The sequence below is a fragment of the Bufo bufo genome, chromosome 8 (assembly GCF_905171765.1).
Source record: "Bufo bufo chromosome 8, aBufBuf1.1, whole genome shotgun sequence".
Lineage (NCBI taxonomy): Eukaryota > Metazoa > Chordata > Amphibia > Anura > Bufonidae > Bufo > Bufo bufo.
The window spans coordinates 27,071,166-27,097,772 of NC_053396.1; the positions used below are offsets into that span (position 1 = coordinate 27,071,166).

The window sequence follows — 26,607 nt, forward strand, 5'->3', positions numbered from 1 at the left end:
GTGAGCGTTGCGGCCTCTCCCTGGGCCAGTGACGTCACGTTTATTGATCACATGGCCTTGGTGCACCTCAAGTGAATGGGGCTGAGCTGCAATACCAAGCATAGCCGCTAATCAGTGGACGCACTGTGCTTGGTAAGCTGTGAGTAGGCCGCAACTCTCAGTGGAGTGCAGCGGCCTACCCAAAAGCTGACCTGTGGGGGTTCGACACCTATCCTGAGGATAGGTCATCCATATCAGGGTCTCTCAAAACCACCTTTAATGTTGAGGGTTGACAAAATGAAGGAAGTAAAAAGTGACCATTTACATAGTAGAAACCAGCAGTCCTTCCTTATGTCAGTCCGCCATCATCCTCATCCTAATCGCCATCCACATTGGTGTTAAACAGGCATTGATGTGGATGGTTATTTATACATAACCGAGGCTAAAACTCTAAGGCATAGATCAAGAAGTGTTATCGTGGTGGTAGCCATAGTTTGGGGGTCTGTACCCTGAATCAATATTATATTCATACAAGAATAAGGTAGAGAAAAGGTTCAAATCTTCAACTTGTAGCTAGAGGGCGGTGCAGAGGTAGCAGTTACTTCTAAACTGGTGCCCAGTGGGACCCAATGACCCCTCTACGATACAGGAGGACACCAGTACTAAATGGGACGTGATGGTTGACAGGGGGCTAGTACAAATTTAGCCTGGGGTCCCAGGGGAACCTAGTTAGACATCGGCTCATAGTACAGTAGGACACCCTTATAGGCTTTCTTTATATCCATGAGCATTAATATGAATTTTCCGCCTCTCCTCCACTTGACAGGACGTGACAAAAAACATGGACAGTGTTTTCAAAGAGCTATTGGGTAAAACGGCGCTGAAACACTGTGTCCCGGAGGAAGTGACTGAACCCACCAAAGCAGGGAAACTCCGGGAGACTAAACCGAATGCACCAAGTGCATGCGACCCAGTACGTGGGAGTCCGGCGGCCAAAAAGGGACCTCAAGGAAGAGTATTTAGAAGATGAATTGTAACTTTTGGGGACAAAAAAAAAAAAGGAAAGGAGAATCCATTCATTTCCACAAGCCTCCATCGGCATGGGCACAAATCAGTATTGGAGCTCTGGACAATAGAGGAATGAAGGACGTGTGTGAATATTAACCCTACAAGCTCTCTTGCATTCGTTTCTGTGTATCAGTCTATGTTACTGCCATAAACAAAAGCACAGTTGTGTGAAGCTAAATGGAGCTTCTCGCCTCCTCCCCTCCCCAAAAGAACCAGCATGGGCCACTGTCCAACCAATGGGGAAGCACTGGGGGTAGAAGATACCTACATATATAGACTGCGTGCTAGCTGCTGAAAGCAGCAGTGGCACCTACCCAAGTCCACAACATTCATTTTTATCCTACTGGCATTTAGGTCTCCTGGCATCTAGACCAGGGTCCTAATCTGCTGAATGATACCAGCAGGGTGGCACAAGCACAGCCCGTAAGACCACTAAAGATCCCCGATCCATTCTAGTGATCATTCTAATCAGCCAGCATAAGATTCCACATGTGACTTAAGTGAACAAGCTAGAAGTCTTTCAATTACTTGCAGGACAATGGAGAGTCCGTAGACTTTTCAGTAATTTACGCACAGTAGGAGTTTAGTCGCTTGATACAACTGCACTGTGTAGCACAGGCGCCGACGACTGGATTCCAAATCTAGGAGATTTGAACGTATGTCACTAGGTGGCGCCAAATGCATCATTTTACATTTTCTCTTCTTGCCGTTCTTTTGCAGTTGGGTCCAATATATTCAATAACACCATAGTCATGTGTAATGACTGCAAACATTCAACTGCTTAATGGTGTGGCGATGGGAGTAGGAGATGGTGGTTTCCTCTGTTGGAAGAAAACCGCAAAAGTTAAGTAGGGACTGTTTAGCTGGACCCTTTATACTGTACAATATATAAGACGACCTAAATGCGCATCTTTTTGCATCCATTGAAGATGAAGGCACACGTTATATGAAAATGATGCCCACTGTCTCCCATGAGGCGAGGGTGGATGGACTATAGAGGCAGACCATGTGGTTGCTATGAACCCCTTGGACCCAAGGGTCCAGGTCTGGTTGATGTAGGGGGGTGAGAACCTGTGCAGGACTCAACTTTCTAGAGAAACTGCTTTGTTCGCAGTCAGGCAGAGAGTTAACTCAAGGGTCCTGGGTGGTAAGAAATGGCTCCATATTGGGGGGCCGATTTTAATCTTTGCTAAAGGACCCCTAGGTGCACCACTGGTGTAAGTGAGTAGAAGCCCACTGGCACTTCGGTCACTGAGAGGAGGCCCTTTGAGACTGTGTTCAAAAGCAAATACACCCTAGCCCAGGGATCAGCAACCTCCGGCACTCTAGCTGTTCAGAAACTACAACTCCCAGAATGCTCCATTCACTTCTATGGGAGTTAGAAGAGCTGCTGAGCATGTTTGCATGCTGGGAATTGTAGCTGGAGTGCCAAAGCTGGAGTGCCGAAGGTTGCTGATCCCTGCCCTAGTCTTTCTCTATTAGGGCATCTTGTAGTAGCCTTTATTTAAAGGGATTTCTCCCATTGAGATGTACAATTTCCTCTTGATGCCCCTGGTATTGATACTTAGGCTGGCCATACACATTAGATAAATGTTGGCCAGACCAGCCAACCATCTGATACATATGAGGGCCTCAAGGGAGTTAAAGATCGGGTAGTTAGATTTCAATATGTCCGATCTGAGTACGACATGGGCAGTCCAATGATTTCAGTAGGAATGGAGTACTACTCCATTTCCCCTGTAGTGGCGGTACACAAAAATTGGACACAGATTTTAGTATGAGCCTGTGCGTCTGAGGTACGTGTCAGGAGGATTTCCAGATGTATACCTGCAACCTATCCCACTGTATAGACCTCCAGTGGAATACATCGTCCATTGACTTCCATTTACAGCGCAGTATGTCGCTCTGCATAGGAAAGCGTTTCCTATATAGTGAATTAAAAGGTATGCCCAAATTACATCTTGTCATGTGCTGGGTGTTCAAAGTATGCACCAAGACCGACTTTAGACACATGCATTATACAAAAAGAAGATGTGAATATAGCCTAACATTGAGTCCCTGCTTACAAAAAGTGTCAGCTTCTAGCCAGCCATTGGATATGGTATGGCTAGCCTATGGTTATGCTGTACAGATATACAGTGTGCACAGACATTGGAAAGGGATATGCTACCTTGTGCTAGAAAGCATGTGAATAAATTTAGTAAAAGTTGCAAGAGGGTATCTTCAAGCCAATAAATTCATGAGGGCAGCAAGCCCGCTGCCTATGGGCAGTTTCCAACGAGCGAGTCCAATGTGAGAAACGCGCTTTGTGTGGACACTCGTGACCTCGCAACATTATAATGATTTTTAATGCTGTGTGTCCCTGCCCGACCTCCACTGTAATGACTTGTGCTCACATATTTCAGTGGAGGTCGGGCAGAGACACACAGCATTATAAATTATTATAATGCTGTGCAGTTCTGTCACGGGAGTAGAGTTCACTACAGGAAATCGCGCTCCCACGCGAACATGCTAAGAGTACGTTCACAGTTGCCGTTTCTAAATCTGGCAGGTTCATTCGGTAGCCTGTTCCAGCATCAACGCCGACTGTCGGCTGGACAAATACCGCTGCATGTAGCGGTATTTGTCCATCCGAAACCCAGCATTTATTCTGGTAACAGACGGATCACTACTGGATCCCATTATAGTCAATGGGGATCCAGATCAGGTTACCGGAGATGTGAACAAGCTCTAAGGCTGCTATGGGAGAGAACATATATCAGTCAGGTTGCACCAAATCCCATTGTATCCGGAGATCAGCAGCGCCTAGTCGTTTGGTTATACCTCTTTTTGTCCCTCATTTCCATCCTGTTAGCGGGTGTACTGACCATTTTAATTTTCAGATTTAATTTTCCCTATTATTTTATGTTTAAAGCCAACATATGCAGCAACCAAGAATCCTACATAGGAAGATCGGCTATAACTCCAGCCAAATAAACCGCACAATGTATACACAAAATCTTTTTATTATCATCCATTGTGACAGGAATGAGACATCCGGGTCAATCAGGCAGCTTATGGTTCAAATACATTTCCCACATTAATGGCACAAAAGACAGCCAATGGTTCTGCGGACCTCGCACCTTTCTTAGATTGTCTGTTCTTGTAGCTTTGCTTGGATCCCCGCTTTGTGGTTCCCCCCTACAGTGTTACCACCCTCTGTCATTGCTTCTCCCTGCCAAATAAAGCGCTCTGGCAGTTGGGTTACCAACGCTCTAGGGTACCCATGATCCTATCCCCCCCCGTGTGTAATGAGAAGAGCCGTAGACTATCCATACCTTACTGTGACCTTCAAGTTGGGGAGAATAGATTGACTTCTTGAAATATTCGGGGCCCGTGTGGAGTCTTGAAAGAACGTCTGTGGCTATGGATGCATAAGACTATATAACCGAGGCCTTGTATTCTCTACTCCTTCTCCAGTTCTCACCAAAATACAGCTGTTTGTGCATACAATGCCAATAAAATATGGTATTTATACCCTCTTCTGTTTTGTGTGCTTCTTTGGGTTTTGAACCTAATCTGGTCCATTGGCTTAATGATATTGGTAATTGAAAGTGAGTTCTTTGAAGGACCATCTTTATAGAATTTTTTTTGCATATATTAACCGCAGCAGCCCATTGTCTGTTGGCTTCAGTTTAGTTTTTGGCCTTCAGACTTCTTTCCTGAGCGCCACCCGAATGCCACCCAGTGCTTTGCCAACAGTCTCAAAGATTGGGTCACAGAAGGTACGGACACACGCGGAGTAGAATTGGCCCAGGCATTGGATTTCCATGAGGTAACTCTTGACGCAGGGAACTACAGCCCAGATGTGACAGAATGACAGACAAGCGAAGAGGAAGCCCCAGAGCAGAGCCAGGGGTAGGCCGAAAATAGCAGAGAGCACACGGTAACACCAATATTTAGTGACGGTGAAGGTGGTGCTGCTTGCTTTCCACACCCCGTCAAAGCTGTGGATGCTGTCTGGTTCTGCGATGACGTCCTCAAAATCCACCTGAAGGGAGATAACATGGACCAGGTTAGACTACTGCCCTGCAGGACATATCATATTGTGGCTATTCAATTCAAGTAGCTGATTTGGTCTTCCTAGGTGCTAGTCTACATGGTCTTAAGCTGGTTATCCAGGATTAGCAAAAAGGGAAACCAGAGAGAAGGATCTCTGCTGTGACTGTCAGCATGGTGGGAAGCAATCTGTTTTCCAGCGCATGCGCAGTGTGCAACCAGAGCTATGGCAAGTACACCTGGCTTCACTGCGCAGGCCCAGGATTTCAGGAGCTGTTCTAATAATACCAGACTCCCTTTAACATGTCAATCACTCCACAATGGGCACGATTGACAATTCGTAGGAAAACATGTCTGTAAGGGCTCAAGCATATGGCCGTAAGTGTTTTGCGGTCTGCAAATTGCGGATCCGCAAAACACAGATCCTGGCCTAGTGCACACCACCCTTTATTTTTTAATTTCTGTAGAAATGTCCTTTCCTTGTCTGCAAATGGACAAGAATAGGACATGTATTATTATTATTTTTTTTATGGACCGCGGAACCGATGTACAGATTCGGATACCACACGATGTACTGTCTGCATCTTTTGCGAATCGGATGAGGCTAGAAACTATGACTGTGTGCATGAGCCCTAGTGCTGTAAAAGAGAGGAATAATGTGGTGGTTTAGTGAGGCAAATTCATGTGACAGCACCCCTTAAATAAGCTTTTTGGTCAATTTAAGGCTACGTCTGGCATTCGTGTTGGTGAGGCTACTAGGGCACCAGCTGATCACATTCATAGGACCACAATCACACAACAAATGCTGGATCGGTATGTGTTGACTATATAGAAAAGCGTAGTACACGCTACAGCAGGTGTCAGCAATGCTCCAGGGATGGTGTCTGCGTAGCATGGACATGCACTTAAAAGGTACATTGGGGCTGGGATTTAAGAGGATTCCATTAATTCCCTCTATATATTTGTCTCTGAGCGGAGGTGGATGTGGGCTGAGCCTCCAGCTGTCGGACCTCTTCTGCTATGGGTGACAGCAGCCCCCACCAGCAGCCACACAAGGACTGAAGCACTCCTCGCCTGCAGTGTTAAATTTACACGGATCTAAAGTAGACATTCATAACCAGACTGCAGACTATAAGCCTGCTCTGCACCTACAATACCCAATCCTCTCAATTTTACATAGAATCATAGATACCAGCAGCTCTTGGTTATATTACAGCTCACCATTTTGTCCAGCATTCGTTTCGACAGGTGCGAAGAAGAACTCTGATGTTACCAGAGCCAGTGCTTTCTGTTCCAAATGCGTCCTGACCATATACTTAGAAAAACATGTTTTATTCCAGAACCAGTCCCCTCTTCTATACAGTAAAGGCTGTGCTTGGTACTACAGTGCAGACCCATTCACTTGAAGGTGGCTGAGCTGCAATATCCCACACAGCCTATGGACATGAGTGGAGCTGTTTCTGAACGAAAGCATCCATGTTTTTATAGTGTCGTACAACACCTTCTATCCCCCCGGAGATGATGGCTGATCTACCTCCCAACTGTATCCAACCGAAGAAATCTAGGTGGTAGGATGTTACCAAAATTTCAGGACGGTGTACCTGAATTAGTGGGGCGTGGAAGGTATATACAGCCACATAGGTTCCCATAAGGTTTATTAAATAACCTGAAAAAATATGAGCAGTGGTGTAACAATAGCGGTAACAGGGGGTGGGACCGGATCCCCAGGTAAGAGATAGATTCAAGTGGATCCACATCTTCGGGGTGCAGATCCAGATAAACACTATGGTGGAACAGAAGACCATTGGTTCACTGCATTACTAGTGTATAGAGGCACAATAAAGCCATTACTAATGTACAGGGCATTATTACAATGGGTAGCATTACTATTGCATGGGGGCACAAAAAGGGGTCAATAATATTATATGGGTGTAGTGCCCTGGAGCAGAGATACTTTGAAGTCTGGACATTTGCCCCATGTGTCCCATATGCTAAGTCATCAACTCCTCACTTTATTTCACTTTAAAGGGTTAACTTGCTGTTCATTTGACCTGTGTTTGCCCAGCACTGGGGAAAGGGTTAATGAATACTGAGAGACTTTTGGGACTTTCTAGCTAATAATTAGAAGCTAGTATTTTTCCACAGCTACCATAAGATTTAAAGAAGAGTAATGAAAAAGTCAGACTTGTTTACCAGCAAAACCAGACAAACTGACCTTTGGGATGTCTGGTTTAGCTATGTTGTTATGTCTGTTATCCTGTGTCATTGCCATTGAGTATCATTGAAGCTCTAATGCAAATTTAGCCATAATATATATTTATTTATATATATATATATATATATATATATATATATATATATATATAGAGAGAGAACAAAGAAGTAGGACTGCACTCCAAGATAGTGATAAAATCAGCAAGTGGTTTATTCACCCATAATATGGCAAGTCTTGCGACGTTTCGGCTCACAAGAGCCTTCCTCAAGCATGCTTGAGGAAGGCTCTTGTGAGCCGAAACGTCGCAAGACTTGCCATATTATGGGTGAATAAACCACTTGCTGATTTTATCACTATCTTGGAGTGCAGTCCTACTTCTTTGTTCTCTATACCATTGGGGATTGCCGTTACCCTACGTTGGACCTTGCACCCACATGCTGGCTGGTGCTCCCACTGGACTTTTTCTTCTCTATATATATATATATATATAGTACAGACCAAAAGTTTGGACACACCTTCTCATTCAAAGAGTTTTCTTTTTTGTCATGACTATGAAGGCATCAAAACTATGAATTAACACGTGGAATTATATACATAACAAACAAGTGTGAAACAACTGAAAATATGTCATATTCTAGGTTCTTCAAAGTAGCCACCTTTTGCTTTGATTACTGCTTTGCACACTCTTGGCATTCTCTTGATGAGCTTCAAGAGGTAGTCCCCTGAAATGGTCTTCCAACAGTCTTGAAGGAGTTCCCAGAGATGCTTAGCACTTGTTGGCCCTTTTGCCTTCACTCTGCGGTCCAGCTCACCCCAAACCATCTCGATTGGGTTCAGGTCCGGTGACTGTGGAGGCCAGGTCCCATAACTCTCCTTCATGGTCAAATAGCCCTTACTTTCAAAGTTTTCCCAATTTTTCGGCTGACTGACTGACCTTCATTTCATAAAGTAATGATGGACACTCGCTTTTCTAACAGTCTATTCAGTAGGACTATCAGCTGTGTATCCACCTGACTTCTCCTCAACGTAACTGATGGTCCCAACCCCATTTATAAGGCAAGAAATCCCACTTATTAAACCTGACAGGGCACACCTGTGAAGTGAAGACCATTTCAGGGGACTACCTCTTGAAGCTCATCAAGAGAATGCCAAGAGTGTTCAAAGCAGTAATCAAAGCAAAAGGTGGCTACTTTGAAGAACCTAGAATATGACATATTTTCAGTTGTTTCACACTTGTTTGTTATGTATATAATTCCACATGTGTTAATTCATAGTTTTGATGCCTTCAGTGTGAATCTACAATTTTCATAGTCATGAAAATAAAGAAAACTCTTTGAATGAGAAGGTGTGTCCAAACTTTTGGTCTGTACTGTATATATATATAGTAGAGCAGTCAAAGACCCTAGTGTTTTGTAGTGAGGGAACATTGCTTAGAAGAGTAGACTCTGCCAGACTATTGAGTGACCAGAAGAAGATGTTGAGATGGGGATACTCTGCCACAGACCCTGGATCACCAGCCTTCTGAAAGAGGGACAACTAGCTTTTCTCAGCATCAATCCCTTCTTCTGCCAGAAAGGGGACTGGAGAAGCCAGCCCTAGGCCTCGACTGTATTGTTTTGCATCTGAATTTTTCCATTGGGGTATACCACACCTTACCATCCCTTCCGGTAGGCAGCAACACGTAGTGACACCTCAACGGTATCTGGGGGACCCAGCATAGCGTTGGGGCCACCCCAGACCCTACCACTGCATGGGGGCACAAAGAGGGGGCATTACTGTATGGGGGTGCAATGGAGGGGGGGGGGGCATTACAATTACACAGGAAAAACGCATAATGTGAGACATTACTATTGTTAGGAGCACAATCGGGGCATTACAATTGCATGGGTGCATAAAGAAGTGTACATTACTACGGTATAGGGGCAGAAAGGGGGACATGATTATTGTATGGGGCACTATGGATGGCTAGTATAGAGATAGGGAAAAGGTGAGGAGGGTGCCGGAGAGCAAGGAGCCAAAGATGTTTGTGTGTTACACTTTGTGGACGTGAAGTTGTGGTGGCTGGAAGAAGTCTCAATGGCAGGCTGTGCCGGATAGAGAAGAAGCAAATGTAAACTCTCATCAAAAAGGACGTGACTGGATGTAACTGTACTGTAATCCCTTATACAGTCTGCAGGGCTTATGTAGAACTGGTATTTACTACTATACCGTCACTGTATGGTGGTAATGTTGGTCTTTCGTTATTAGTATTAACTTATTAGTATTAGTTAACTTATCGGTATTAGCATGGTGGTAATATTCAGTCACTATGTGGTGGAAATTCGTCACCATGGTCTGGCAGTATTATTTGGCCCTTATCTAGTATAATTGGTAATTATTGGTAATGTTGGCCTTGGTATACTATTATTTCCTCAGTAAAGGTTTGATGGTAATATTAGTTACTTGTGTGAGTGGTTTTATGTTCATCCTATGAGGATGAGGACTATTAAGAGTGTAGAAAATTATCATCTAGCTAAATAAGTAACTAGATATATTATTTTTTGTGGTGGAGAAATATATCATTATAGACTGCAGCAATGCCACTGGGGTCCATTCCAAAATTTGTCCTGGGGCCCATCCGACTCTAGTTACGTCCCTGATCATGAGGATAGAAAAAAATTTTTTTAGCACTCCATGATCAGCTGTTTAATCCCTGCAGCCTCTTCATTGTTTATGTGGATTAGTCTTCTTACACACTGTCTACTAGGTAGCAGCGGTACAGGATATTGCAGCTTTGTCCCATTCACTTGAATAGGAAGAAACGGCAAGACCCTGCACCACCGATACTAAGTTGGCGGTGTGCAGGTAAAGAAGAGGTTGCAGCACTTGCATGAGTTGATCAGCGAGGGTGGAGTCGGACCCCAACTGGCCTGATACTTATGACTTATTCTGAAGATAGGTCATCAACATTCTGATCCCTGGTGGCCTGAGGCAGATATGATTTAGATGTACTGTAAATGAGAGATAATAAACAAATGGATAGGAGATAGATAGATAGATAGATAGATAGATTCAAAATCAGCCGGGTATCCTTCCTGTTATACAACTGGCCACTTACAGAAATCAACAGCTACACCTACATGGGCCTAAATATCAGTCATTCAGGGTGATTTAGACAAACCATAGAGAAACTAAAAAACAAGGCATGAAAAAACTGGTTTTATGCTGTCAGAAGACGACTGTACCATCTCAAACCACCAGTGACCATCTGGCTTATAATCTTTGATGGCAGGTCCACATGCACAAACCCAGACTGGTCAAAGTTGGATTCTGGCTAAACAGAAATATACCTCCTGGAATTCTGCACCACCTTTTCGCCAAGTCCACTGGAGTCCAGACGAAGGCATTATCATTCTGGGCCCACCTACCTAGTAGCAGTCCAAGCTCCTATCTTCTTAAAACCTTGCTACACCAAGAGGCCCCAAGAAGACCAACCACCAGTGGCCACCTGGCTTATACTTTTTGATGGCAGGTCCACACACACAAACCCAGATTGGTCAAGGTGGGATTCTGGCTGAACAGAAATATTCCTTCTGGAATTCTGCATGCACCTTTTCTATCATTCTGGGCCCAGCTACATAGTAGCAATCCAAGCTCCTATCATCATAAAACCTTGCTAAACCAAGAGGCCCCAAGAAGACCAAGCACCCGTGAACAATACACCAAAATCAAACTTGACCAAAACACCAAACACATAACTGACAGCATGTCTATGAGCTATACTGTATCTTTATTTTTTCCTACTGCTTTTTAAAAATCAGCATGGAGAATACAGAATTCACCATCTTTTTCCCCCTACCAGACCAATCCATTACAGGTAATGGCGCCATGCTTTCTTCAGTCTCACAGGCCACTGCCACACATCCAACCTTCACCTCCACCGGCCCCTTTAACCCAAGAACATCACTCGTATTCGCTCCTTCCTCAGCCCTGAGTCAACTAAAATACTACTGCATGCCCTCATCATCTCTCATCTGGACTACTGCAACATCCTCCTCTGTGGCCTCCCATCTAGCACTCACGCTCCCCTCCAATCTATCCTCAAATCTGCTGCCCAGTGTATTGCCTCTCGTTTCTCCTCCACCTCTTCCCTCTGCCAATCAACCTCACTGACTCCCTGATGCCCAGCGAATTCAGTTTGAAATGCTAACATATATGGCCATCCACAACCTGCCCCCCTCCTTACATCTCTGACCTACTCTTCCTATACATCCCCACATGTAATCTCTGATCCTCACAAGACCTCCTTCTTTGTTCTCCTCTCGTCTGTTCCTCGCACAATTATCTACAAGATTTCTCATGTGCTTCCCTCATAATCTGGAAATCTCTACCCTAGCACATCAGATCCAACATCCAAACCTTCAAAAGCAACCTGAAAACCCACTTCTTCAGGAAAGCCTACCATCTGCAATGAGCATGCTGGCACCCACAGCCAGATGATCAGCGCTTACCCTAACCTACTATGTTCTTCCTTTTTTTCCTTGTAGATTGTAAGCTCTTGCAGGTAGAGTCCTTTCCCCCTCTGTACCAGTCTGTTACTACGTTCATGCTCATTTTACTTGTTTTGTTTTATATTATGTATGTGTAACTCTTTTTTTTAGATGTACAGCACCATGGAATTAATGGCGCTTAAGGGCTCTTTCACACCTGCGTTATTGTCTTCCGGCATAGAGTTCCGTCGTCGGGGCTCTATGCCGGAAGAATCCTGATCAGGATTATCCTAATGCATTCTGAATGGAGAGAAATCCGTTCAGGATGCATCAGGATGTCTTCAGTTCCGGAACGGAACGTTTGTTGGCCGGAGAAAATACCGCAGCATGCTGCGCTTTTTGCTCCGGCCAAAAATCCGGAACACTTGCCGCAAGGCCGGATCCGGAATTAATGCCCATTGGAAGGCATTGATCCGGATCCGGCCTTAAGCTAAACGTCGTTTCGGCGCATTGCCGGAGCCGACATTTAGCTTTTTCAGAGTGGTTACCATGGCTGCCGGGACGCTAAAGTCCTGGCAGCCATGGTAAAGTGTAGTGGGGAGCGGGGGAGCAGTGTACTTACCGTCCGTGCGGCTCCCCGGGCGCTCCAGAGTGACGTCAGGGCGCCCCAAGCTCATGGATCATGTGATCACATGGATCACGTCATCCATGCGCATGGGGCGCTCTGACGTCATTCTGGAGCGCCCCGGGAGCCGCACGGACTGTAAGTATACCGCTCCCCCGCTCCCCGCTCCTACTATGGCAACCAGGACTTTAATAGCGTCCTGGGTGCCATAGTAACACTGAACGCATTTGGAAGACGGTTCCGTCTTCAAATGCTTTCAGTACACTTGCGTTTTTCCGGATCCGGAGTGTAATTCCGGCAAGTGGAGTACACGCCGGATCCGGACAACGCAAGTGTGAAAGAGGCCTAAAAATAATATACCAGAGTCTACAGTCCCTATCCTGTAATGCTGAACCACTAAGGTCTGCTCTGAATTGTGCTGTACATGGTTTAGCATGGCAGCTGTGATGAAATCATCGCATCATGCCTGCCAGCGCTGAATCAATGATGGAGAGCCAGCAAGCTGACGGCGGGGGAAGGTGAATAAAGTGGTAGCAAAGCGGGGCATCACTCCATGGGGTCATAAGGAAGCATCACTCTGCAGTTTTTCGGAGGGGCAGAAACTTAAGGGAGCATTTAAAGAGGACCTTTCACCTGTATAAACTATGTGAACTAAGTATGCTGCCATATAGAGCGGCGCCCGGGGATCTCACTGCACTTACTATTATCCCCGGGCGCCGCTCCGTTCTCCCGTTATAGACTCCGGTACCTTTGCTTTTTAAGTTATAGTAGGCGGGTCTTCCCTTGTCCTGTGGGCGTCTCCTTCTCCTAGGCTGCAGCGCTGGCCAATCGCAGCGCACAGCTCACAGCCTGGGAGTTTTTTTTCTCCCAGGCTGTAAGCTGTGCGCTGCGATTGGCCAGCGCTGCAGCCTAGGAGAAGGAGACGCCCACAGGACAAGGGAAGACCCGCCTACTATAACTTAAAAAGCAAAGGTACCGGAGGGCATAACAGGAGAACGGAGCGGCGCCCGGGGATAATAGTAAGTGCAGTGAGATCCCCGGGCGCCGCTCTATATGGCAGCATACTCGGCTCACATAGTTTATACAGGTGAAAGGTCCTCTTTAAGTGGGCATCATATTGTGTGGGGGGTCACTTAATGGGGCAACACTATCAGGGGGCACTTAAGGGGGCCTCATTCTGTGTGGGGGCACTTGGGACATTCTACTGTGAGGGGGAAACTTAGGAGCATCATACTGCATGGAGGACACTAAGGGGACATCATACTCTGTGGGAGGCACTAAAGGGGCATCATACTATATGAGGGGAACTAAGGGCATCCATCATATTGTGTGTGGGGGCACTTAATGGCGCGACACTGTCAGGGGGCACTTAAGAGGGCATCATACTGTGTGGGAGACATATAAGGGGACTTCATTCTAGGAGGGGGCACTCGAGGGAGCATCACTGTGTGTGGCGGGCACTTAAGGGGGCCTTATTCTGTGTGGGGGCACTTAAGAGACATCCTACTGTGAGGGGGAAACTTAGGAGCATCATACTGCATGGAGGACACTAAGGGGACATCATACTCTGTGGGAGGCACTAAAGGTGCATTATACTATCTGAGGGGAACTAAGGGCATCATTACTGTGTGGGTGGGTACTAAGGGGTCATTCTTATAGTGTTGGGTTCCCAAGATGATTGGGTAGGATTTGAGGCATTGCTCATTGTTAGAAAAATAAAAACAACTTGCCGCAGAGCGCTACATGCCACTGCTGTTGTCCCTCCTTACATTGTTTTTTTTAGACTTGGACCTTCACCCGGCAGCAGATCAAGGTATGTGGACCTTTACAAAAAATACTTGAGTACCCCTGCCATACTGATAGGTCCTTAGTCGCTACAGCCTGGTCTTCGAATGCAGGCAGCACAAACAGGACTACAAGCCCAGGGAGAGCAGACTGTACCAACAGTGCTACCAGGAAGCCGTGGACGATTGCTGCAAAGCCCCAAATACTCAGCAGTCACAGACACTCACTTCAGGAGACTGTCTGATCTCTTCCTGGACTTCAGCTCCATGGAGGAGGGAGAAAAAACTGTATATCCTGCTAGAAGAATAAAGTGACCCAATCCCACTGCAAAGTGGGTTAAATTGTGTATTTGTGCTGTGCATGATAATCCTTCCTGAGTATTGCGACTATGGAGATAACTAGTGGTCCTTGGGATAGTTGTTAGGTTGGGCTCTAGTTAGCTACTAGTTAGTTGGAGAGAGAGAAGAACCAACATCAAGCAGGAGAGAGCAGGGTACAGAAGGAGCGCCAAAAACCAGCCTCTGAGGAAGAACAGAGTATTTATTCTGGATGGTTATGGAGCCATTACAGGGAGCGGCTGGATATTTGACTGTGAAGATAACGCACATTTAAGGCTCTTTGGTTTAACATCATTTGTCTGGGCTACGGGCTTCAGCTCAGAGGACTTCACTTCGCAGCTGGGCACTGTAGTGCCACTTTGAGAGAGAATTGCACCCCTTGGATGGATTAGAGAGAAAGAATAGATATGTTGGAAATGTGATGTGATGAAAGCGCATGCACAGTTTACCCCATATTTGCAGCCTTAGGGACTGTGAGAAACCATTAGAACAATGTTTTAGTATTGTGGCTACTGCTAAAAATACATGCACAGTGGGGGAAATAATTATTTGACCCCTCACTGATTTTGTAAGTTTGTCCAATGACAAAGAAATGAAAAGTCTCAGAACAGTATCATTTCAATGGTAGGTTTATTGTAACAGTGGCAGATAGCACATCAAAAGGAAAATCGAAAAAATAACTTTAAATAAAAGATAGCAACTGATTTGCATTTCATTGAGTGAAATAAGTATTTGAACCCTCTAACAAAAAAAGACTTAATACTTGGTGGAAAAACCCTTGTTTGCAAGCACAGAGGTCAAACGTTTCTTGTAATTGATGACCAAGTTTGCGCACATTTTAGGAGGAATGTTGGTCCACTCCTCTTTGCAGATCATCTCTAAATCCCTAAGGTTTCGAGGCTGTCTCTGTGCAACTCTGAGCTTGAGCTCCCTCCATAGGTTTTCGATTGGATTAAGGTCCGGAGACTGACTAGGCCACTCCATGACCTTAATGTGCTTCTTCTTGAGCCACTCCTTTGTTGCCTTTGCTGTATGTTTTGGGTCATTGTCGTGCTGGAACACCCATCCACGACCCATTTTCAGTTTCCTGGCAGAGGGAAGGAGGTTGTCGCTCAGGATTTCACGATACATGGCTCCGTCCATTTTCCCGTTTATGCGAATAAGTTGTCCTGTGCCCTTAGCAGAAAAACACCCCCAAAGCAAAATGTTTCCACCCCCATGCTTGACGGTGGGGACGGTGTTTTGGGGGTCATAGGCAGCATTTTTCTTCCTCCAAACACAGCGAGTTGAGTTAATGCCAAAGAGCTCTATTTTGGTCTCATCAGACCACAGCACCTTCTCCCAGTCACTCTCTGAATCATTCAGGTGTTCATTGGCAAACTTCAGACGGGCCTGCACATGTGCCTTCCTGAGCAGGGGGACCTTGCGAGCCCTGCAGGATTTTAATCCATTGCGGTGTAATGTGTTTCCAATGGTTTTCTTGGTGACTGTGGTCCCTGCTAATTTGAGGTCATTAACTAACTCCTCCCGTGTAGTTCTAGGATGCTTTTTCACCTTTCTCAGAACCATTGACACCCCACGAGGTGAGATCTTGCGTGGAGCCCCAGAGCGAGGTCGATTGATGGTCATTTTGTGCTCCTTCCATTTTCGAACAATCGCACCAACAGTTGTCACCTTCTCTCCCAGCTTCTTGCTAATGGTTTTGTAGCCCATTCCAGCCTTGTGCAGGTCTACAATTTTGTCTCTGACATCCTTGGACAGCTCTTTGGTCTTTCCCATGTTGGAGAGTTTGGAGTCTGCTTGATTGATTGATTCTGTGGACAGGTGTCTTTTATACAGGTGACTAGTTAAGACAGGTGTCCTTAATGAGGGTGACTAATTGAGTAGAAGTGTCTAACCACTCTGTGGGAGCCAGAACTCTTAATGGTTGGTAGGGGTTCAAATACTTATTTCACTCAATGAAATGCAAATCAGTTGCTATCTTTTATTTAAAGTTATTTTTTCGATTTTCCTTTTGATGTGCTATCTGCCACTGTTACAATAAACCTACCATTGAAATGATACTGTTCTGAGACTTTTCATTTCTTTGTCATTGGACAAACTTACAAAATCAGTGAGGGGTCAAATAATTATTTCCCCCACTGTATTTGCACTTTGCCACTATCCTTAGTAAAGGACCGTTCAGGACTCATCATTGGGATCACCACCCCATTACTACGTTTGCCCAAGGGATCCCTGCCTTGCACCCCGCAACACCAAGGGCAGCCCAACCACCAACATTCAGGAGACCCTTAAACCAGGGTGTGCCCCTCCCTTCACTGTACTTTGCTCAGGGAGGGCCGAAGGGGACCATAGCCACCGTGAGTACTACTACCACCATAGTCTCACTCCTCCACCACTCTAACCTCCTGCCTGGTCGCTGCAGGTACAAGAAAATACAGCGGCCATAAGAGCACACTGGAGGGGATTTACTAATGTTCTTATGCCACAATAGTCGCTTACGCGAGATTTGTGACCTTTTGCACTTCTTGCCACTTTCAAAGGGCACCTGTCAGAGATTTTGTCCCTATGACACTGTCTGACCCGTTACATGTGCACTTGGCGATTGAAGACATCTGTGTTGGTCCCATGTTCATATGTGCCCGCATTACTGAGAAAAATTATGTTTTAATATATGTAAATGAACCTCTAGGAGCAACGGGGGCGTTACCGTTACTCCTAGAGGCTCTGCTCTCTCTGCAACTGCCGCACCCTCTGCACTTTGACAGGGCCAGGCAGTGTAAATGTGATCACACCGGGCCCTGTCAATTAAAGTGCAGAGGGTACGGCAGTTGCAGAGAGAGCATAACGGTGTAACGGTGAGGCCTCTTTCACATGAGCAAGTTTTTTCCGCACGGGCGCATTTTGCCCGCACTGAATCCGGAACCCATTCATTTCAATGGGTCTGTGTACATGAGCGTTGTTTTTGACGCATCACTTGTACGTTGCGTGAAAATCACAGCATGTTCTATATTCAGCTTTTTTTCACGCAGCCCTGGCCCCATCAGTGAAAAACGCATTGCATCCACACTTGCTTGCGGATGCGATGCGTTTTTCACTGATGGTTGCTAGGAGATGTTGTTTGTAAACCTTCAGTTTTTTATCACGCGCGTGAAAAACGCATCAATGCGCATTTCACCCGTGCGAAAAAAAACTGAACCACTGAACGCAATCGCAGACAAAACTGACTGAACTTGCTTGCGAAATGTTGCGAGTATTCCTGAATGCACCCTGAACGCATCCGGAACCTAATCCGTATTGTTTGTGTGCAAGTGGCCTAACGCCCCTGTTGCTCCTAGAGGCTCATTTGCATATATATTGCATAGAGGCTTATTTGCATATATAAAAACTTTAAAACTGCGGGCACATATGAACATTGGACCAACACAGATGCCTTCAGCTGCCAAGCGCACATGAAACAGGTCAGCCAGTGTCATAGGTACAAAACTGCTGACAGATGCCCTTTAGTGACGGGGCTCAGCAGAAAGGGCATGGCCTCCCACAGACCAGATTTACTATAATTTATGCCAGAAAAAACTGGTGTAAATTGTAGCTGAAATATACACCAGCTCCTAGCTGACAGATTTTAGTTTCTGGTGCATGGAAAGCCAAATTTATTCAGAGGCCTGCGCCTTCATAAATATGGCACATCTTACCCCAGTGCACTTTTACTAAGACGGTAGAGAACACAACCCTTAATAAACCTCCACCAATACATTAGTGCCCGCCATTACGCCATAGACTAGGACAAGCGTGATATACCATGGATTTCTTTAGTCCTCACCCTGGATGTGTTCCTATTCCCAGCCCACTTTTTTCCCACTTGCTTTAGCAATGCTAATGTCTATTTGGCCCTGCCAATAAAGTTTTTTTGAATTTGATATATGTTATAGATAAATATGAGCAGAGTTGGACTGGGGTACCTAGGGCCCACCAGTGTAACTGATTAACTGAGAAATCAGCCCAGCACCGCAGAGGAGTCCTTCTCTCCAGCAGCCACAGTTTCCTGACAGCAGGGAGGGCAGGAGGATGGCCAGACATGTTCTCCCCTCCTTCACTGCCAGCAGCCCCAGAAGTCTAAAAGATACTGTGGGGCCTCCTGTACAATGTGCATCAGTAGGAGGCTGCATCACTGTGTGATACTGCCACCTAGTGGTTACACACAAACTTATTTTTTTCTGTGTCCGTACCATTTTCTTTTTTTTTTTTGTGGCCTGTATGTGAAACCATTCACTTTAATGGGGCCGCAAAAAACGGAAATGACTCCATGTGCATTCCGTGTCTGTATGTCCACATGGCCGTTACGCAAAATTATAGAACATGTCCTATTATTGTCGGCATTACAGACAAGGATAGGACTGTTCTATTAGAGGCCGTCTGTTCTGTTATGCATAATGTGGAATGCACACACCCGGTATCCAGGTTTTGCAGATCCGCAATTTGCCTTTACAATGATAAAATAAATATTAAAGTGAATGGGGTGGAGCGGACCTCCGGCGGCACGGTAGGCTAGCGTAAGCACGGATCTGGCAGGCTGTTCCCCACACTGGATTAGCTATCACACATAGGAAACATGCAATGCACACACCAAGACAGTTTTTGCCTAACCCTATTTAGTGTGGCACACTTAAAGGGGCTGCCTCACTTCAACAAATGGCATTTATCATGTAGAGAAAGTTAATACAAGGCACTTACTAATGTATTGTGATTGTTCATATTGGCTCTTTTCCATCACATTATACACTGCTCGTATCCATGGTTTTGACCACTCTGCAATCCAGCAGCGGTGGCCGTGCTTATACTATAGGTAAAGGTGTTGTCCTATGAGCACTTCCAGCCTTTCCCTATAGTGTGTAAGCACGGCCACCGCTGCTGGATTGCAGGGTGGTCGTAACCACGGATATGTGCTGTGTATAATGTGATGGTGTGATGGAAAGGAGGCAATATGGACAATCACAATACATTAGTAAGTGCCTTGTATTAGCTTTCTCTACGTGATAAATGCCATTTACTGAAGTGAGACGACCCCCTTTAACCCCTTTAAGTATAAATGTCTGGCATGAAATTTATCAAATCTTAACCTCCTCAGATTGTACATAATCTACAGTATATTTAAAAGGGTTGTCCTACCATAATGATCTATCACCTATCTACAGGATAGGTGATAAATATTAGATTGCTGGGGTCTGACTGCTGGAACACCCACTGATTATACAAAAAGGGGTCCTGAGACATTCAATTACATTACCGCTAATCTATGTACACAAGGGTCTTAAAGGGGTTGTCTCACTTTAGTAAGTGGCATTTATCATGTAGAGAAAGTTAATACGAGCAACTTACTAATAAACTGTTATTGCTTGTCTGCTGGCTGGATTCATTTAGTTTCCATGGTTACAGACCACCCTGCAATCCAGCATCGGTGGTCGAGGTTGCACACTATAGGCAAAAGCGTCACCCTCTCTGGTGGCCGGGACCATGGGAGCACACATAGGCTAGTGCTTTATCCTATAGTGTGCAAGCACGACCACCACTGCTGGATTGCAGGGTGGTCGTAACCATGGAAACAAGCAGTGTATAATGTGATGGAAAAATTAATCCAGCCAGCAAAGGAAGCAATATGGATAATAACAATATATTAGTAAGTGGCTTGTAATAACTTTCTCTACATGATAAATCCGACTTACTGAAGTGATACAACCCCTTTAAGACCACGTTCCCTTAATCATGGGGGTCCCAGCAGTCAGACCCCCATCAATCAGACACTTATCACCTGTCGTGTCATAGTCGTTTCACCTTTTCACATTCCCTATCCTTAAAGATTTTCTTTGGGTGTAAAAAAAATATTAAAATAAAAAATCTGGCCTAAAATAGAAATGCTCGCCTGTTAAAGGACCTGTGTCCACTTTTCTAGTTATCCTCTATTCAGAGGATCGGGGATAACTAAGTGATCGTGGGGGTCTGAACGCTGGAGCCTCCACTGATCCCCCTTCTTGACTGAGTGTCAGGTCGAGCATATGCCCTGCCTCTCCATCCATTCATTATGGGGGAGATGGCGGAGTACAGCGCTGGCTAATTCCAGTGGTCCCAAAGAAAATGAATGGAGCAGCATGGCGTATGTGTGGTCTGTCACACCATAAAAAGGGGGAACAAGACCCATTCCTGGGATCAGTGGGGGTCGCAGAATCGGACCCCGCTATTCATATAGTTATGCCCTATGGTGTGGAGAGGATAACTTGAAAACCTGGACAACCCCTTTAAATCCTCCACCACTCCACCACCAGTATCTCTTTACATGGCAGCAGTGATGGATAGATCTGTGTCTGCTATAAACAAATCCCTTATTTCCCCCTTATAGTCTCCTACAGCTCACTACTGTCACACACCTGAGAAATCAGCCCAGCACCACAGAGGAGTCCTTCTCTCCAGCAGCCACAGTTTCCTGACAGCAGGGAGGGCAGGAGGATGGCCAAACATGTTCTCTCCTCCTTCACTGTCAGCAGCCCCAGAAGTCTAAAAGATACTGTGGGGCCTTCTGTACAATGTGCACCAGTAGGAGGCTGCATCACTGTGTGATACTGCCACCTAGTGGTTACAATAATTATCTCTCCTGAAAAAGGAGAAATAATTACTGCTACATCTTATCTCGGGCGCAGGAGACTGGGGGCCTACCGAGGAATCCCTCGCCTCCCCGGTGGGCCAGACCGAGCCTGAATATGAGATAGATAGATAGTTGATAAATAGATGGATATCTATTAGACAGATGGAAATTAGATACATGAATGATAAATAGATGGACATTAGATAGACAGATAGACAGAAGATTTATGATAAACAGATAAGTAGGAGAGAGACTCATATGAGACATAGGCTTCGGGGCTTGCCTTCTACGGAAGCCTGTGAGATCCAGCCCTTAGGCTGGGTCTCACAGGCAGGCTGTCAGCATACAAGCTGACATAAAATGTATTACAACACAGGTTGTATTGTAATACATTGCAGAAGGAATCAGACTCCGGAAGTTGAAGACTCATAGTAGGACAAAAATAAAAAGTAAAAAAATGTGTTTTTCATAATAAAAAAAATAAAGTTTCAAGTAAAAAAAAAAATTACATTTACCAAAATATTGGGTATTGCCGCATCCATCTCTATAAAAATATTACATGACTCACCCGCTCACCTAAAGACCGTAGAATTTTTTTTATAAAAACTGCTAAAACAATAATTTTTTTTGTCACCTTACATCACAAAAAGTGCAACACCAAGCGATCAAAAAGGCGTATGCCCCCCAAATTAGTATCAATCAAACCGTCACCTAATCCCGCAAAAAATGAGCCCCTACATAAAACAATCGGGCAAAAAATAAAAAAAACTATGGCTCTCAGAATATGGAGACACTAAAACATGATTTTTTTTTGTTTCTAAAATGCTTTTATTGTGTTAAAAGTGAAAAAAAAAAAAAAGTATACATATTAGGTATTGCCGTGTCCGTAACAACCAGGTCCATTAAAATATCACATGACTTAACCCCTCTGGTGAACACCGTAAAAAAATAAAAATAAACACTGTGTTAAAATGGAAAATCTGCCAAAAAAGTTAAATTCTGAAATTTCATCTACATTTCCTTTAATTCTTGTGGAACACCTAAACGGTTACTAAAGCTTGTAAAATCAGTTTTGAATACCTTGAGGGGTGTAGTTTCTAAAATGGGGCTATTTATGGGTGGTTTCAATTATGTAAGTCCCACAAAGTGACTTCAGACCTAGGTTGGTCCTTAAAAATTGGGTTTTGGAAATTTTCTTAAAAATGTTAACATTTGCTTTTAAACCTCTAAGCCAGGGATTGCCAACCTGCGGCTTTCCAGCTGTTGCAAAACTACAACTCCCAGCATGCCCAGACAGCCTACAGCTATCATCCTACAGCAGGGCATGGTGGGAGTTGTAGTTTTACAACAGCTGTAAAGCCGCAGGATGGCCAGCCCTGCTCTAAGCCTTCTAATGTCCCAAAAAAAAGAAAATGTAATTTACAAAATGATCCAAACATGAGGTAGACATATGGAGAATGTAAAGTAATAACTATTTTGGGAGGTATCACTATCTCTTTTAAAAACAGAGAAATTGAAATTTTGAAAATTGCTAATTTTTATAAATTCTTGGTAAATTTGGTATTTTTTATAAATAAAAATGAAATATTTTTACTAAAATTGACCACAGTCATGAATTACAATATGTGACGAGAAAACAATCTCAGAATGGCCTGGATAAGTAAAAGCGTTTTAAAGTTATCACCATATAAAGTGACACTGGTCAGATTTGCAAAAAATGGCTTGGTCCTTAAGGTGAAAAATGGCAGGGTCCTGAAGGTGTTAAAACAGATAGATAGAAGGTGGATGATAAATATGGATGGATGTAAGATAGACAGATAGATAGTTAGCATATTGATAAATAGTGTTGAGCGGCAGGGGCAATATTCGATTTCGCGAATATATGGTAGAATATTCATCATATATTCGTTAATTCGTTCACATTTTTTTATTACGAAAATCGCAATGTAAAATTTGCTTAATGCGCAAAAAGGGGCGTGGCCTAGCAACTGTTTTCAAACTACCCGAAGTTTGAGGCGATGTCAGACCAATCGCTTTATATGCAGACAGAGTGTTTTAAAATATTAATGATTGCAAAAATCGCCACTTATGATCCGAATTTTTCTTCGCGATACATATAACTACACTTTTTATCAGGTCTAAGTAGATATTACTGATTGGTGCACTAAGTATTGTTGTAACATCACAGCACTATGTCAGCAGCATGTTTGTACAGAAAGCAGAGAAATATCTCTCACATGCACATTGCACATCCATTTTCCTGCCCACACTATACACACACACACACACACACACACAGAGAGTCTATAGATTACAGTTTGTGTCCTGTTGCTCAGGACTCAGGAGAAGCTTTCTTTGTCTGACCGCCAGTATTTGATGGTTCATTTAGCGTTACCCAGCGTGCACCATGGGGAGGCGAACCAGCTGTACACCCCATACCGTACCTTCACTTCACTAGACAGGTACATCTCTGCTCAGCTGGCCAATATACGATTGCTTAGACCCCACACACATACAGTCAGGTCCATAAATATTGGGACATTGACACAATTCTAACATTTTTGGCTCTATACACCACCACAATGGATTTGAAATGAAACGAACAAGATGTGCTTTAACTGCAGACTGTCAGCTTTAATTTGAGGGTATTTACATCCAAATCAGGTAAACAGTGCAGGAATTACAGCAGTTTGCATATGTGCCTTCCAATTGTTAAGGGACCAAAAGTAATGGGACAGAATAATAATCATAAATCAAACTTTCATTTTTTAATACTTGGTTACAAATCCTTTGCAGTCAATTACAGCCTGAAGTCTGGAAAGCATAGACATCACCAGACACTGGGTTTCATCCCTGGTGATGCTCTGCCAGGCCTCTACTGCAACTGTCTTCAGTTCCTGCTTGTTCTTGGGGCATTTTCCCTTCAGTTTTGTCTTTAGCAAGTGAAATGCATGCTCAATCGGATTCAGGTCAGGTGATTGACTTGGCCATTGCAGAACATTTCACTTCTTTCCCTTAAAAAACTCTTTGGTTGCTTTTGCAGTATGCTTTGGGTCATTGTCCATCTGCACTGTGAAGCGCCGTCCAATGAGTTCTGAAGCATTCGGCTGAATATGAGCAGATAATATTGCCCGAAACACTTCAGAATTCATCCTGCTGCTTTTGTCAGCAGTCACATCATCAATAAATACAAGAGAACCAGTTCCATTGGCAGCCATACATGCCCACTCCATGACACTACCACCACCATGCTTCACTGATGAGGTGGTATGCTTAGGATCATGAGCAGTTCCTTTCCTTCTCCATACTCTTCTCTTCCCATCACTCTGGTACAAGTTGATCTTGGTCTCATCTGTCCATAGGGTGTTGGTCCAGAACTGTGAAGGCTTTTTTAGATGTTTGGCAAACTCTAATCTGGCCTTCCTGTTTTTGAGGCTCACCAATAGTTTACATCTTGTGGTGAACCCTCTGTATTCACTCTGGTGAAGTCTTCTCTTGATTGTTGACTTTGACACACATACACCTACCTCCTGGAGAGTGTTCTTGATCTCGCCAACTGTTGTGAAGGGTGTTTTCTTCACCAGGGAAAGAATTCATCGGTCATCCACCACAGTTGTTTTCCGTGGTCTTCTGGGTCTTTTGGTGTTGCTGAGCTCACCGGTGCGTTCCTTCTTTTTAAGGATGTTCGATACAGTTGTTTTGGCCAGGCCTAATGTTTTTGGTAACTCTCTGATGGGTTTGTTTTGTTTTTCAGCCTAATGATGGCTTGCTTCACTGATAGTGACAGCTCTTTGGATCTCATCTTGAGAGTTGACAGCAACAGATTCCAAATGCAAATAGCACACTTGAAATGAACTCTGGACCTTTTATCTGCTCATTGTAATTGGGATAATGAGGGAATAACACACACCTGGCCATGGAACAGCTGAGAAGCCAATTGTCCCATTAATTTTGGTCGCTTAACAAGTGGAAGGCACATATGCAAACTGTTGGGCAGTACCCCCTCCTCCTTCTCCATCCCAAAAGGTCCTGAGCATCCGGACCTAGCTTTAGCTCACTCTCCTGCATTACTACCCCCAAGATGTCCCTCTCACTGTCACTGTCACTGTCAAACAGCATCAGGGTTGATTTTTGGGGGCTGGGAGCCGGGGCAGAGGACTCCATGCTACTAGCTTGTGTCACAAATGACACCACTGCCTCGGCGTCTTGAGATTAAATGGGGCGGCTGCCACACCCAAAAAAATCACGGACGAGGCGGACACCCCTGCCACCTGCGCCCACCCCTTCGTGGGTAGAGGAGCTGGCAGCGGTCCAGCACTGGAACCAACTCCCCTACCACGACTACGGCTGCCCGCACGCCCACGTGCACTCATGATCTGTTTTTATATACAAAAAATATACACTCACCTAAAGAATTATTAGAAACACCTGTTCTATTTCTCATTAATGCAATTATCTAGTCAACCAATCACATGGCAGTTGCTTCAATGCATTAAGGGGTGTGCTCCTGGTCAAGACAATCTCCTGAACTCCAAACTAAATGTCAGAATGGGAAAAAAAGGTGATTTAAGCAATTTTGAGCGTGGCATGGTTGTTGGTGCCAGACGGGCCGGTCTGAGTATTTCACAATCTGCTCAGTTACTGGGATTTTCACGCACAACCATTTCTAGGGTTTACAAAGAATGGTGTAAAAAGGGAAAAACATCCAGTATGCGGCAGTCGTGTGGGCAAAAATGCCTTGTGGATGCTAGAGGTCAGAGGAGAATGGGCCGACTGATTCAAGCTGATAGAAGAGCAACGTTGACTGAAATAACCACTCGTTACAACCGAGGTATGCAGCAAAGCATTTGTGAAGCCACAACACGCACAACCTTGAGGCGGATGGGCTACAACAGCAGAAGACCCCACCGGGTACCACTCATCTCCACTACAAATAGGAAAAAGAGGCTACAATTTGCACAAGCTCACCAAAATTGGACTGTTGAAGACTGGAAAAATGTTGCCTGGTCTGATGAGTCTCGATTTCTGTTGAGACATTCAAATGGTGTGAGTCCGAATTTGGCGTAAACAGAATGAGAACATGTATCCATCCTCTGATGGCTACTTCCAGCAGGATAATGCACCATGTCACAAAGCTCGAATCATTTCAAATTGGTTTCTTGAACATGACAATGAGTTCACTGTACTAAAATGGCCCCACAGTCACCAGATCTCAACCCAATAGAGCATCTTTGGGATGTGGTGGAACGGGAGCTTCGTGCCCTGGATGTGCATCCTTCAAATCTCCATCAACTGCAAGATGCTATCCTATCAATATGGGCCAACATTTCTAAAGAATGCTATCAGCACCTTGTTGAATCAATGCCACGTAGAATTAAGGCAGTTCTGAAGGCAAAAGGGGGTCCAACACCGTATTAGTATGGTGTTCCTAATAATTCTTTAGGTGAGTATAT

The 26,607-nt window shown here is 44.6% G+C and overlaps 2 protein-coding genes across 2 annotated transcripts in view; one reads left to right on the forward strand and one right to left on the reverse strand.

Annotated features, from left to right (window-relative positions):
* ARHGAP4 (Rho GTPase activating protein 4) overlaps positions 1-4,567 on the forward strand; it is a 74,628-nt gene extending 70,061 nt beyond the window's left edge. The window contains exons 23-24 of the mRNA XM_040406064.1: positions 806-3,148; positions 3,292-4,567. Of these exons, the coding sequence (XP_040261998.1) occupies positions 806-1,009 (204 nt within the window). The 3' untranslated portion in view covers positions 1,010-3,148; positions 3,292-4,567. The remainder of the gene's footprint in view (positions 1-805; positions 3,149-3,291) is intronic.
* Positions 2,255-26,607, reverse strand: part of LOC120977905 (caveolin-3-like) — a 44,457-nt gene continuing 20,104 nt past the window's right edge. Inside the window, exon 2 of the mRNA XM_040406065.1 lies at positions 2,255-5,077. Within this exon, the coding sequence (XP_040261999.1) occupies positions 4,736-5,077 (342 nt within the window). The 3' untranslated portion in view covers positions 2,255-4,735. The remainder of the gene's footprint in view (positions 5,078-26,607) is intronic.